This window comes from Triturus cristatus, chromosome 2_1, assembly GCF_964204655.1.
Source record: "Triturus cristatus chromosome 2_1, aTriCri1.1, whole genome shotgun sequence".
Taxonomy (NCBI): Eukaryota; Metazoa; Chordata; class Amphibia; order Caudata; family Salamandridae; genus Triturus; species Triturus cristatus.
In genome coordinates, this window is record NC_140581.1 from 1,150,098,785 (window position 1) to 1,150,112,426 (window position 13,642).

A 13,642-nucleotide genomic window follows, 5' to 3' on the forward strand; every position below is an offset into this window, starting at 1 on the left:
ATAGAGGACCCTGAAAAGGATCCTCTGTTGTCTTACCTGTTAAGTTCACCTCCACCGTATGCACAGGGTATTACAGCACCACAGTTACTACCTGTTGTACAGCCAGCTGCTGGTCAGCCTGGAATAGGTGCTCCACTTCCTTTGAATCCAGCTCCTGTATTTCCCGTGATCAATGATCCTACGGCACCCCCTCTCCCTGGGTCGCCTGTTCCGCCTTTGCCTGTCGTTTCGCAAACTGCTTTACCTGCTACTCCCACTCTTACTATTTCGTCTGCTCCAACTGCCTTGTCCCCAAGCCCTGTCATTCTGACTCCGCTTTCCGTTCGTCGGAAGATAACCGACTCTGTAACTAATATCTTAACTCCTCTCTACAGGTCTTTAATTGGGACCCCCGTTTCTGACTCTATACAGAGACGTAGCCAGCTTCCTGATCCCGAGGAACGAGACACGTTAGATTCGACAGCTCTTAGGTGGATGTCGAAAGCTGCGAGGTATGATGCACGAAGAGTGTTAGACACATTTATGCAGTGGAACGAACCAACTCAACGTTATGTTTTTGACGTGATGTGTACTCTTGTGCGTGAAGAATGGGAAGATGATGACTTAGATACAGTCCCCTCTGATTTAATAAATATTCAGCAGAAATTCGCCGCAGGAATGGTGATAGGTTCAGAAGTAGGGAGAGCGATAGAATTGATTTTAGCTTATAGGGATGAGTCCCCTTTTAGGGCAGCAAGAGACCTTGATGGTTCACCGGTAACTAGAAAAAGACGAGGTCAGTATCCGATGAGGGAAGTTCCGCCCATATGGCGCGAAGCAGTCGCTGCTGATGGGGCTAATAATATTGTAGCTGCTCCAGCACAATTCCAGAGAGTGTGGATACACATCCCTTGGAAGCGAGCTGAAGTACTAGCGGTAAAACAAGCATTACCAGACCCTCGTAAGAATCCTGCTGGTTATTACAAAGAATTAACGCAAACAGTCCAAGCATGTATCATGAATTTGGCAGACATTGAAATGCTATTTGGTAATGTAGTGCCACAGCCTATATGGGCCAAGATTCGGCAAGAGAACCACCCAGTCGCCTTAGGAGGTGATTGGCCAGCTATTGTAGCGGCAGACGCACAGCAGGTTGGCGGAGCTAAACCCAAACCTCTGATTGCTGACTTACCTGGCAGAATAATTAATCTGATGAAAACGCTGATGCCAGCGTTGCGAGTAAATTGGGATAAACTATCAGCATGCAAGCAAAAGAAGGACGAAAGCGTCTCTGACTTCTTCACTAGATTTGAAGAGACTTTCGTAGATCACAGTGGGCAAGATATGAGTACCGAGGGAGGTCAGCGGTTGTTTGTTGATAAGTTCGTGTTTAATTTATTACCTGAGCTTAGTAACAAGTTAAAGGATTCAGAAAGTGCATGGGCAGTGTCGACGACAGCACAGATACTTGCAACTGCACAGTACTACGAGAATAGAGAGAAAGAAGAGAAGGAAAAATCAGAAAAGAAAACGAAAGATTTAAAAACCAAAGTTCTGTTGCAACAAGCATATCCGCCTCGTTCGAATCAGTCAGATTCACAGCAGCGACCCCAGTTTCAACCGCAGCCACAATTCCAGCAAGGGACGACCCAAAGATTTAATTATAATTTTCCCCGACAACAGTTAGCATGGAATCAGTGTGCCTATTGTAAAAAGGAGGGTCATTATAAGAACGAGTGTCCAGTACTACACCCACAAACTAGTGGTATCCCAGCTCAGAGAGGAAATGTTGGATTTATGCAAGCTCCTAGAGGTAGAGGGCGTGGTACGATGACACCACAGGCTGATCGCCAATCGAATTATTTCGACCAGCGCAATATACAACCTACGCAACCAGGTAGATCTCCACAGTATCATGTTGAAGATTACTACGATCATAATGAAGAAATTCATAGAAGCGAGCAATAGGACAGCCGCAGGCAGAGAGAGGGAGTAGTATCAGTTCCAGTTGATCAGAGTGGACCTTATGTCGCAGTAGCTACCTCAGGCGTGGTCGAACCGTTTCTGTTGGATACTGGTGCGGCAAAAAGTTCAATCATGCGTGCGAAACTCCCTGGCGCACCTTTGTCCGGCTTAACGAACATTTCAGTAGGTTTCTCAGGCGCCCCTGTTCACAATCCTGTGTCTAGTCCTTTATCTATCTCTGTTGGGCCATGCGAGCTAGAAGCACCCCTTATCCTAACTACTGGTTGTAATGAGAATCTGCTTGGTTTAGATCTGTTGAAACGCCTGCATGCGACACTGTACTGTTCTCCTTCGGGAGTACAACTCACATTAGGCAAGAGAGTCATATCTCCGATGTATATGTCGATGGATAAGCTCCCACCGGAGCTGCGTTCTCTCCCTGATACTCTTTGGGCAACTGGTCCTAACGATGTAGGCCTCTTGGAAATTCCCCCTTACGTAGTAAGTCTAAAAGCGAATGTTAAATTTCCACGAATCCCACAGTATTGGATTTCAAATGAAGGTGAACAAGCACTTTTACTGATTGTAAAGGACTTGATACAAAAGGATGTGATAGAAGAAACGAGAGGAAATGTCTGCAATAGTCCTGTCCTGCCGATTTTGAAACGCACCGATCCTTCCAAACCTCCAATCTACAGATTTGTGATTGACCTCAGAGAGGTTAACAAAATTGTGATTCCACAGTTTCCAGTGGTACCAGACATCACTGCATTACTGACGTTGATTCCTGCATCGGCATCATGGTTCACGGTAATCGACTTGAAAAATGCATTTTTCAGCATTCCGATAGCAGAAGAAAGTAGAGACATTTTTGGTTTCTCCTTAGGAGGACGCAGTTTCAGATTCAAACGCGCTCCACAAGGTTATTGTGAAAGCCCTTCAATTTACAGCCAAGCATTAAAAAGTCAATTAGATGCTCTTGTACTTCCTCATGGTGTTGCTCTGATCCAATACGTAGACGATCTTTTGCTACCCGCTGACGACAAGGAAACTTGCAAAGCAGCTACTATTTCTTTATTACGTCATTTGTCAGACTTACATCACAAGGTGTCACCTTCTAAACTGCAATATTGTTGCCAAGAAGTGACCTACTTAGGTCATCTTTTGTCAAAGGAGGGAAGAAGGTTGACCCCAGAGAGAATCAAAGCAATCTCGCAGATGACTGTACCACGCACACAGAGAGAAGTGCGTGCGTTTTTGGGTATTACGTCATACTGCAGGCAATGGATTCCAAATGTTTCTCTCATAGCGAAACCATTGGTAGCCCTGACTGGAAAAGGTGTTCCGAGCCCTTTGCCATGGTCTGACGAATGTCAACAGAGTTTCTCAGACTTACGTGATGCGCTGTGTTCAGCTCCTGTGTTGGGTACTCCTGACTACAGTAAACCGTTTACACTATATGTCCATGAAAGAGAAGGTTGTGCATTGAGCGTGTTAACGCAACAATTTGGCGACAAACAGCGGCCTTGTGCATATTTTTCATCCACGTTAGACCCGGTAGCCAGAGCATTGCCAAGTTGTTTGAGAGCCACAGCAGCAGCCGCAGTGTCTATTCGACAGTCTGCTGGATTAGTCATGAACAACATGCTAGTAGTCATGGTTCCACATGCTGTGGATACACTCATGAATCGAACGAAAACTCAGCACCTCACCAGTGCTAGATTATCAGGCTACGAGCTGACACTTTTGGCAAGTCACATTCAGATCAAGCGATGCAACATATTGAATCCAGCAACGCTGTTGCCGATTGCTCAGGAGTCAAGTGATTCAGAGCCCCATGATTGTTGTTTCAGAACTGAGGAAGAGACAAAAGGTAGAATCGATTTAAAAGATACTCCGTTATCAGACCCAGACGGCACGTTATATGTCGATGGGTCCTGCTTCAAACTCCAGAATGGTGATGCGACGGCCGCGTATGCAGTTACGACTTTGAGTACGATTGTTGAGGCTGCAAGAGTGAGTCAGAATTCTGCCCAAGCAGCAGAATTAATTGCATTGACAAGAGCGTGTGTTTTAGCTGAGGGAAAGAGAGTGAATGTGTTTACTGACAGCCAGTACGCCTTCGGCGTTGCACATAGTTTTGGACGTCTCTGGAAAGAAAGAGGTTTTCTCACGTCCCATGGAACTAAGATCCAACATGGACAGTTAGTCAGCGATCTATTAGAATCCCTAACCCTACCGAATGAAGTTGCGATTGTGAAGTGCAGTGCACATCGAAAGATTACGGATGATGTTGGCCGAGGGAATGCGTTTGCTGATGAGGTCGCTAAACAGACGGCCAAGAACATGATGAGCCGAATGTACGTTGCAACGTCTGCAAGATGGATTGCTGAATCAGGAATGTGTGAGAATACAATTGACAGTGTGAAAGCAATCCAAAATGAGGCTACTGAAAATGAGAAGAATGAATGGAAGGAGAAAACGGGTAAAATAGATTCGAGTGGATATTGGATTGATCTGTCTGAGCAGCAACGTTGGATGTTACCCAATGCGTATGTACTTGCAGTAGTCACGATGGCGCATGGAGCGGCACACATCAGTTCGAAAGGGATCTGTAAAATGTTAGCTCCAGTTTGGAAGAATGATGGAATTACTAAGTGTGCGGAGAGAGTGGTGAAAAATTGCATGGTATGCCTGATGCATAATCCTGGCAAGGGAACCCCAACCCCAACTGGTCATTTTGCTCCCCCTTCTTGTCCTTTTGAAGTGATTCAGTTGGATTATATCCACATGGACAGGTGTAACAATCTTAAGTATGTCCTAGTGGTAGTATGTGCCTTTTCGAGATGGATTGAGGCATACCCATTAAAGGATAACACTGCCATGTCCACTGCCAAAATCCTCCTCAAAGAATACTTCCCTAGGTATGGTATGCCACGGATTGTTTGGTCAGACAATGGAAGTGAGTTTGTAGGGAAAGTTATGAAGAGTGTGTGTGCAGGCCTAGGAATTGTACAAAAATTCCACAGTGCGAATCATCCACAATCAGCAGGTTTGGTGGAAGGGTACAATGGCACCCTGAAGCTGAAACTTGCGAAAATTCAAGCTTCCACTGGTCTCTCTTGGCCAGACGCACTGCCTCTAGCTTTACTGCCCACCAGAGCGACTGTACACTCTCGAGTAGGGCTTAGCCCATATGAGATTGTGTTCGGCCGCCCTGCTAATGTTTGGGGAGTCCCTAGGCCAAAGGAATTTAGACAAATAGAATACCCAATGTTGATTGATTACCTTCATGATCTGACTGCTAAACTGAGCCTTATTCATCAACAGGTATTCGAATCTTTGCCTAAACTGCCGGAGAGTCCAGGCCATACATTGAAACCCGGGGACCAGGTAGTGGTGCGAAACTTTGAACGCACCCGAAACCTTCAGCCAAGATTCGTGGGCCCGTTCCAGGTCCTCCTTGTAACCAGAACTGCAGTACGCCTGGCTGGCAGGAAAAATTGGGTGCATGCCAGCCACACAAAGCGTGTCCCTCTTCCACTTCCCCATGACAACTGGGTCAGACAAGGAATTGGTGTATCCGAGACAGAACCTGTTCCTAGACACATCCCTTTCAGTGATGCAGAGTACCTAACGGACCATCCACGAACTGAAACGCAGAACTTTGACACCTCAGCAGAAACCGTTCCTTTGAATCCTGAACCAAGTATTGCACAAAGTGAACACTTGTCACCTGTGGAGTCGAACATTTCTGCACCTGTGGACCAGCTATTTCAAGACCAAACAAGACCTGGAAAGTACAGATACAATCTACGTTCTCATGTGATAAACTGATGACATTGCATTATTACATTTTTTTGTTTGAAAACTGTAAAACTGTTTTGATCGCATTGCATCCCGTACAGTCAGGAAGTTTGCTTTTATTTTTGCTATCCTTTTACCTTGCCGTCTGGGTTACCGTAGGGTCGTAACGTGTGCCTTGTTTTAATTTACAGGGAATCAGACACTAGGTCGGTTTCTTCTGTTTGTCTTGGGAACTCCCAGGATAGACAGAGGTAAGTTTCTAACAGGTACAAACCATCCGTTGCGAACGGTTGTAGAAGATGGAGCTTCCTGAATTACGACGGGTTAAAGTCATAAATGTGCACAAGACAAAATTATATGACATATTGTACAGTAAATGTTTCCTAATGCAATGTGCTCTGACACTTCTGATTGTTTTTATAACTCTAGTAGGCGGAATTATTTTTGGTATTCAATTGATCTTTGCACCTGTTACATCTACAGTATCTCCCCATATTTCTGTTTCCCCAACTATTGGTACTATTCACTCTTTCCACCCTTTTCCTGCTCACGAGCAAGCTCGACGCTCTGAGTTTATAAATAACACTTTCATTCAGCTTTTGCACCAACATCAACTAGTGGTTAACACAACAAACTGCTGGGTATGTGGCTTGATACCACATACCATGGACAAGGGCATCCCTTATTTGGTTCTACCTTTCAGTTATAATGGATCATTCTGGGCATTTCAGACCATGTTCGCCTATGCTCTAGAGACCTACCCTCCACGACCTCCGCGTTCCACCCGGTATAACTCTGCTAATAGAGCCTTGGTAAAAGGAATCACTGACATGGTGAGAGATGTCAATAATACTCCGTACATTCCCAAGGATGAGTTGCAAGTTTACATGGGGTGGAACATTACAGAATATGGCATTACTCTGGGCGAGAACAAACGTAAGAGCTCAACTCCGATTTGGGTCGTACCCCACCAAGGTCAGGTCTGTTTGCAAGGGAATGGGAGGAATCCGAAAGCTCGACTGGGGAAGAGTGACTGTATTGAAACATACGTGTTCCCGTCACAATCTTCCCCTGCATTCTTAGCCGCTAAGGGTACCTATTTTGTTTGTCAAGACAGAGCATATACATGGCTGCCCGCTGACTTCTCAGGCTCATGTTATATCGCTCGACTGTTACCTCCGACATACACTGCTGCACCGGATTATCACAAAACGAGAGTTGTGAGAGGTGTATTCAGTAAAGAAGATACTGCTGGCCAAGAGGCAGGAGACTTTTTCAAAGGTTACCTTCCGTTCTGGGGGCCTATGGTCAACAGTAGGAACCTGCGTCAACTAACACGAGTAGTTGAATCCACCATTACCGAAACTGCGGGTGCCCTTAGTAACCTAGCGGCTGAGCTTCAAGCGGATCGCCTCATGACGTTACAGAACCGTATGGTTCTTGATGTGTTACTTGCAGATCGAGGTGGGGTATGCAAAATGATCCAATCAAGTTGCTGCGTTTTTATCCCAGATAATGCGCCAACAGTATACAAGGCTATCTCTAAGTTACACAAAATCTCCGACTCCATTCATGTAGAGGAAGGTGACTGGTCACTTATGGGATGGTTCTGGAATCTGTTATCTGCATGGGGGTGGAAGGTTCTAATGGTCATTGGTGTTACGTTGGTATTTTTATTCTCGTGCTGTCTCATTATTCACTGTGGCCCTGCCTTATGTAACGTTTGTGTTTCATCATGCGTAAGAAGACCACCTGTTTTCAGAGATACACCGCGGGATAGAGTAATGCTACAACAACATATCAGTGACCTGATGAACATAGAACTGGACTCTGACATAGAGTGAGTTATTGCCTATGTAAGGGCAAAAGGACGGTCTGAGGTTCTGTAGCGATCCGAACCCGTGAATTTGGTATCATAGTACTGACACGATTTTTGTACCAATGAACCGTAAATGATCCATTGTATACGTGACAGTGTTTTCGCTGCGCAACTAGCATGAATTCACTGGAAAATAGGGCATGCTCTCGTAAACGCCATGGCATCCATTTTAGTTACGGCATCCATCTTGTTTCTTGCCCTCACATAGTCAATGAACGGACGATGACCCCGGCAAGATCACCTTGTTAAGGACACGTAAGCTCGAGCCCGAGAAAGGCTGATGCTGCATGACTCGACAGAATCAAGCTGCCTCCCTTGCCTGAGGCCAGCCCTGCTATACTGGCTCTCATGTCCGTTGTCCTGACTGAAAGGCCGAAGACGACTGCCCTGCCCGTTTATGATCCATAAACACCTCTTATCCTACATTTCAATCCTTTGCACCTGGCACTGCTCCTTTCCTTCTGGGCTTTTACAATGGGGAGGTTACGATTTTTATGGTGGGGAGGATCGGGCGAAGAATGAAAAACTGTCGAGAGGACCTGATCGAATACCGAAAACCTACAACTAATCATTGTTTGATATTTATTTATTGTCTGTTTGGGATACCGGGTTGGGCATGAGAAATATTTGTGTAATGTTGCCCCGAGACATTTTTCTTGTATTTAAGAAGCGACCCACTTAATGCAATTTGAACAGTCTCGTAGATTCTGCCTCTGTGTGGTTCCTATGATTTCTGTATCCCTGCAGTAATAAACCTTGGTCTTTGACGCCGCCATCGAGAAGCCCGTGTCTCTGTTTATTTGTGCACCGAGACAGGAGGAACTCAGGGGTCTTCGGGTGTTGTTTCCCTGACACCTCTGGACTCTTAAAAGTCCAGAACCTCAAGTTCCCTCTCTTTTCTGTGTGTGTAAATTTATCTTCCATGTTCTCCAACAGGTACTTCAGATGTACATCTTGCAAGGAAGATTTCCTTATTGTTAAGAGTTTTAACTTTTAATCCTGTACACACCAACTCTTGAGGAACATATTTAATCGTAGCTAAGTCATGTGTAAGCTTCTCTTAGTATTGACCTCAGACAGCTCCTTCTCAAAAATCGATAAATAGAAATAGCATGTTGTTCAACAGTTTCCAGACACTATTCCCAAAATAGACGGGCAGCACAAGCTCAAGTGCTTCAAAAAGTACTGATTTTTATTAGACAGAAACCAGCCACACTCCAAAACGTATACTCACCCACTTTAATTCAACAATAAAAGATAATCTGATAACAAATGGAAACAAACAGAACACAATAGGAACAATTTTTATTTTGAATGAAATTGAAGGCAAGTGCTTTAAACTGAAGTAAACTGAGGTACACTTCAACTCTTTATTCTCTTCAAAATGTTCACTGGGACCTATGATGATGACATGCTTCAGTCTACGGTAAAGTCAAGAAATGGAGAGTAACTTTTATCTGCTAGGTCGTATAAAGCTTTGTGCACCGGTAGGTAATATTGGTGTAAAAGAAGGAAATAGAACTTGATCAACATTTTAGGATGTGAAATATGGAATACTGTTGTACAACAATGGTAAAAAAAACTAGGCACATTTATACCCCAAGCCACATTGTAGCGACAGTAGGAGTTTAGGAATTCTTCTGGGGTATCTTGATGGTCACAGTCTTCACTTCTGTGTAGGCTTTAAGCCCATCCTCTCCGAGCTCTCGCCCATTGCCAGATTCCTTGAACCCGCCGAAGGGAGTTTGGGCTGTGACAAGGTTATATGTGTTTACCCAGACTGTGCCAGCCTGCAAAGCTTGTATGAGAGTTAGAGCTTTGTCGATATCCTTTGTGAAGATACCGGCTGCCAAACCGTATCGGGTATTGTTGGCTCTTTCAATAACTTCCTCAATCTTCTTAAATGTGAATATTGGTTGCACTGGGCCAAACACCTCCTCCTTTGCAATCTTCATGTCGTCTTTTACATCGCCAAACACTGTTGGTTTAATGAAGAAACCCTTTTCTCCAAAACGCTCACCGCCATACATTAGTTTAGCACCTTCTTTTTGTCCACTTTTAATGTAACCAAGAATTTTCTCAAACTGTTCTTTGTCAACTTGAGGCCCTTGTTTAGTGTCCAATTCAAAGGGATTGCCCACTTTTCTCTCTTTAGCCTTCTCCACGGACCGCTCTAAGAATTCATTGTAGATGGACTCTTCTACAAAGGTTCGGGACCCAGCACAGCAACACTGTCCCATGTTAAAGAACAATGCTTCGTGACACTGCTCAACTGCATGCTCCATGTCCGCATCTGCAAGGACAATACTTGGGCTCTTGCCGCCAAGTTCTAAAGTAACCCTCTTCAGATTGGTCTCACCAGATGCCTGCTGAATTAAATGACCGATTTCGGTAGAACCAGTGAACGCAACCTTGTTGATATCCATGTGCCGTGCTATGGCAGCACCAGCTGTCGGCCCATATCCGGAGAGGATGTTCACCACCCCAGGTGGAAACCCAGCTTCCTTGATTAGGGAGGCAAAGTACAAACCTGTGAGAGGAGTTTGCTCTGCAACCTTCATCACTATAGTGTTACCAGTAGCCAGAGCAGGGGCAAGCTTCCATCCCTGCATTACCAAAGGAAAATTCCATGGAATAATTTGTCCACAGACGCCTACTGGCTCATGTCGAGTAAAACAGAAGTGGTCACCATCCATGGGGATGGTCTTCCCATGCCATTTGTCTGCATAACCTCCAAAATATCTGAATACCTTTATGACTTCATCAAGATCCAAGCCATAGGATTCCATGAATGGTTTCCCATTGTCTAGGGTCTCCAAAGAGGCCAAGTAGACCCGATCTCTTTCCACAAGGTCAGCCAGGCGATTTAGGAGACGGCCACGTTCAGAGGCATCCATGCGCCGCCAAGGCGATCCCAGCCTAAAAGCTTCTCTTGCTGCATTCACTGCTAAGTCGACATCAGCTTTGTCTCCTTCAGCTACATGGGCAATTACCTCTCCAGTTGCGGGGTTAATGGTCGGAAAGGTTTTCCCACTCATGGCATCCCTCCACTCATTATTTATGAAGAGTTTGTTGTAATGGACATCAGGCTTAGTCTGTGGATTCGGAATTGCGGCTGTGGAATATTGTGCTATTGTAGGGCGTAGGCTGGCAGCTCGTGGAAGCAGAAGACGAAGCATGTTCCTTAAAAGGAAAAAAAAGATTGCTTCAGAAACAAGCATAACTATCTTATTCATTCAGGTCTCCTTCAAAATGAGCACTATTTTGCATTACTAGGAATCAATTTCCCAACCCACAGTCTTAATTTGATATGGCACACAAAAATCACATTGGACTCAAATTAGGTATTGATGCGATACTGTGGTATCCTGACACAATCTCTGCTACTCTTGGTGCCTTAGATCATAAAAATAGCGGGAGAGAAACCCGTCCTTGGCACTCTTGGGGTATTTTAAGCGACTACCTAAGGCAGTCCGCACGCTGGTTGATATGGGTCTACTGGTGGCCAAGCGATGAGTGGCAATGAGTGGTTGAAGGGCCCCGTACCCACAATGCTGTATTGCAGCACTCAGATTGAGACCTTTAGTGAATTACTACCTCCCAGGAGCAGACCCAAGAACTTCTGGGGACTATATACTACGTACCTGCTTACTAAAGAGGTTACCCCAGATGAGACCGCCCCCACCACCCCGGACACGAACACTCATGACCCTGGAGTATGAGACTCTACATATGGGACATAACAAGTGACACCCCCCTGGACACATTACTGTTGGTACGGGTCCACATCTGCTGGTTGGATAGCATCTGCGGAGGGGGCGGACGGGTTAGGACTTACTAAACCGACACGGGGACTCACTTGCTGGAATCACTGTGGGGTGCTGGCCTTGGGGCGATATGGGTACTTACCTGCTTAAGGATGCCCAAAGTATATTAGATTGCTGTATTTGGATGGTGGGTTTGGTGCAACAAGTGTTTTTCTTCTAGCGACAGACATCCTGGTGCCTGCAACTGATGATCGCTGCCTGCCCCTTGGGTTGTTGGCTGAAAAGCTGTGTCCACTGCTGGGAATTATTGAGCCGCCATCCCACAGGGTTGTAGGAGAGAGGCTGTGTTAATTTGAGACTTTGTTTCAATAAAGGTTTTAAAAAACGTTTAAAAAAAATAGCGGTAGGGACAGAAAGTAAACAAGCACTGGCAAGGCAATTAGGTCTCCCTTTGGCACCCATTTGCCATTTATCGTAAGCCATGCTGCATAGCATCCCCAGTGCTAAAAAAAACAAAACACATGCCTTTGACATGCGTCATTTTGTATATGCATGCACCATGCATGCGTGGAACTACAAAATTATGCAGCTGTTTAGTTACCAATCCAAGCTGGGTCAGTAACTTAGAAAAAACACGTGAATTAATTATTATTAAAAAGCGGGTGTGGAGGAAGCAAGGGGATTGCAGAAACAGAGCGCGCGAGGGAGGGGGGGAAGGTGAAGCAGGGGTCTAAGAGCGATGTGTTACAGGCATGGGAGAGGCGGACAGGAGAGAATGCAAGGGGTGGTACAGGAGGGTGACCGCAACATGGAGCGGGGTGGGATGCAGCATAGCAGAGTGTAGTGGGAGAGGAATACACAAGGGAGGCAACTAGAAAAACATGCACTGATGAGAGCACTTAACTGAAAAGAAAAAAAAGTAGTCTTTAAAAGCAAGCAGTGTAAGCATAGAAGACACCAATCACAACAGATTGTATGGAGGCAATGCTCCAAGGGAGCAACAGACAAAACTAACAGGCTGAAACACTAATAAGCAGTCAAATTGGGGTGAAATGAAAGCCAGCCAATGGTAAGTAAAGGGTCAGCTCCAAGACCCTATATGTTCGTGATAAGCCCACAATATGTCTCACAACAGACAGTGCATGCGCCATCTAGTGGGCTCTACCGAAAAAGGCTTTCATAGTGTACTTAATTTCTGTTGTTAACACTTTTGCCCTTACCCCAGTCCCTCTTCTGCCTTCATGAGGGTGTTGAGGGGCATAGGGTAGGCTAAAAGGAGGGGTGGGGGCAACCCTGTCACGTCATTGGACGCAAAGTTTAATGTCACTTACAGTACCAGTCATGTCTGTAAAGCATCCCTATCAAAGCTCCTAAGCCACTGGAGACTCAATGACTTTGGTTCTCGATGGAACCTAACTTTCATGCAGAAGATCTGTCCATGCTCAGCGAAGGCAGATCAAACAAACATTCGCTTGAGGGCCTGCAGTGCCTATTAGAAATTTAACAATTAAGTTTTTGTTTTTTTTAGCAGAGGAGGCGGTGTTGAATCAAGGATAAGATTAACAGGAAGCCTCATGCTCAAAAGGAAACAAGCATTGGCATAGCCAATAGGTCTCGCCTTTGGGACCTTATAAGTGTTTAGCCATGCAACAGTTGCATAACTAAACACTTATAAGGTCCCAAAAGCGAGACCTATTGGCTATGCCAATGCTTGTTTTAAGTGCTGCAATCTATTGAAGCCTCACGGAGAACATCAAAGCGGCTGCACGGCCGCGAAAGTGAAAGTAATCGCGGTAAAGCGCGAAGCGCACATGCACTGTAGCTTTAGGCTGACCTGGTAGCACTTTTTGGAGCCCTCACAAAATGTCTCGCCAGACCAGCGCATGCGCTGGGTCAGGCGAGACCTAAAAAGGGAAAGGAGCCAAAATAAATACAGGATTATCGTGGAATGCAGTAAATATTCTTGCTTTAAAAGAGGATTTTTCAGGGTTGCACGCCCACAAGTAGCAGTGTGCCGCCTGACCTTACCTCTAGAGTAAGGGTGGCCCAGAAGACATGCTTCAGCAGATACTTTTGTAAGCGATTTCATGGTCTGCATGAGACAAGCTATTCTGCTGTATTAAGATGTGGTACATGATACCATTGCCAGTACATTTCCCCTCTTTGCTAGCACCCTCGCTCCCCAAATATCCTCTTACAGAAGCCAACTCGCCAAGGTCATGAACCAGCTCATAATGCACTTTCT

General features: G+C 45.3%; 1 protein-coding gene across 2 annotated transcripts in view; it reads right to left on the reverse strand.

Moving 5' to 3' along the window:
* Nucleotides 1-8,918: 8,918 nt before the first annotated feature.
* Nucleotides 8,919-13,642, reverse strand: part of ALDH1B1 (aldehyde dehydrogenase 1 family member B1) — a 40,260-nt gene continuing 35,536 nt past the window's right edge. For both annotated transcript variants that reach the window (XM_085636589.1, XM_085636590.1), the window contains exon 2: nucleotides 8,919-10,813. In XM_085636589.1, the coding sequence (XP_085492715.1) occupies nucleotides 9,259-10,809 (1,551 nt within the window). In that variant the 5' untranslated portion in view covers nucleotides 10,810-10,813 and the 3' untranslated portion in view covers nucleotides 8,919-9,258. The remainder of the gene's footprint in view (nucleotides 10,814-13,642) is intronic.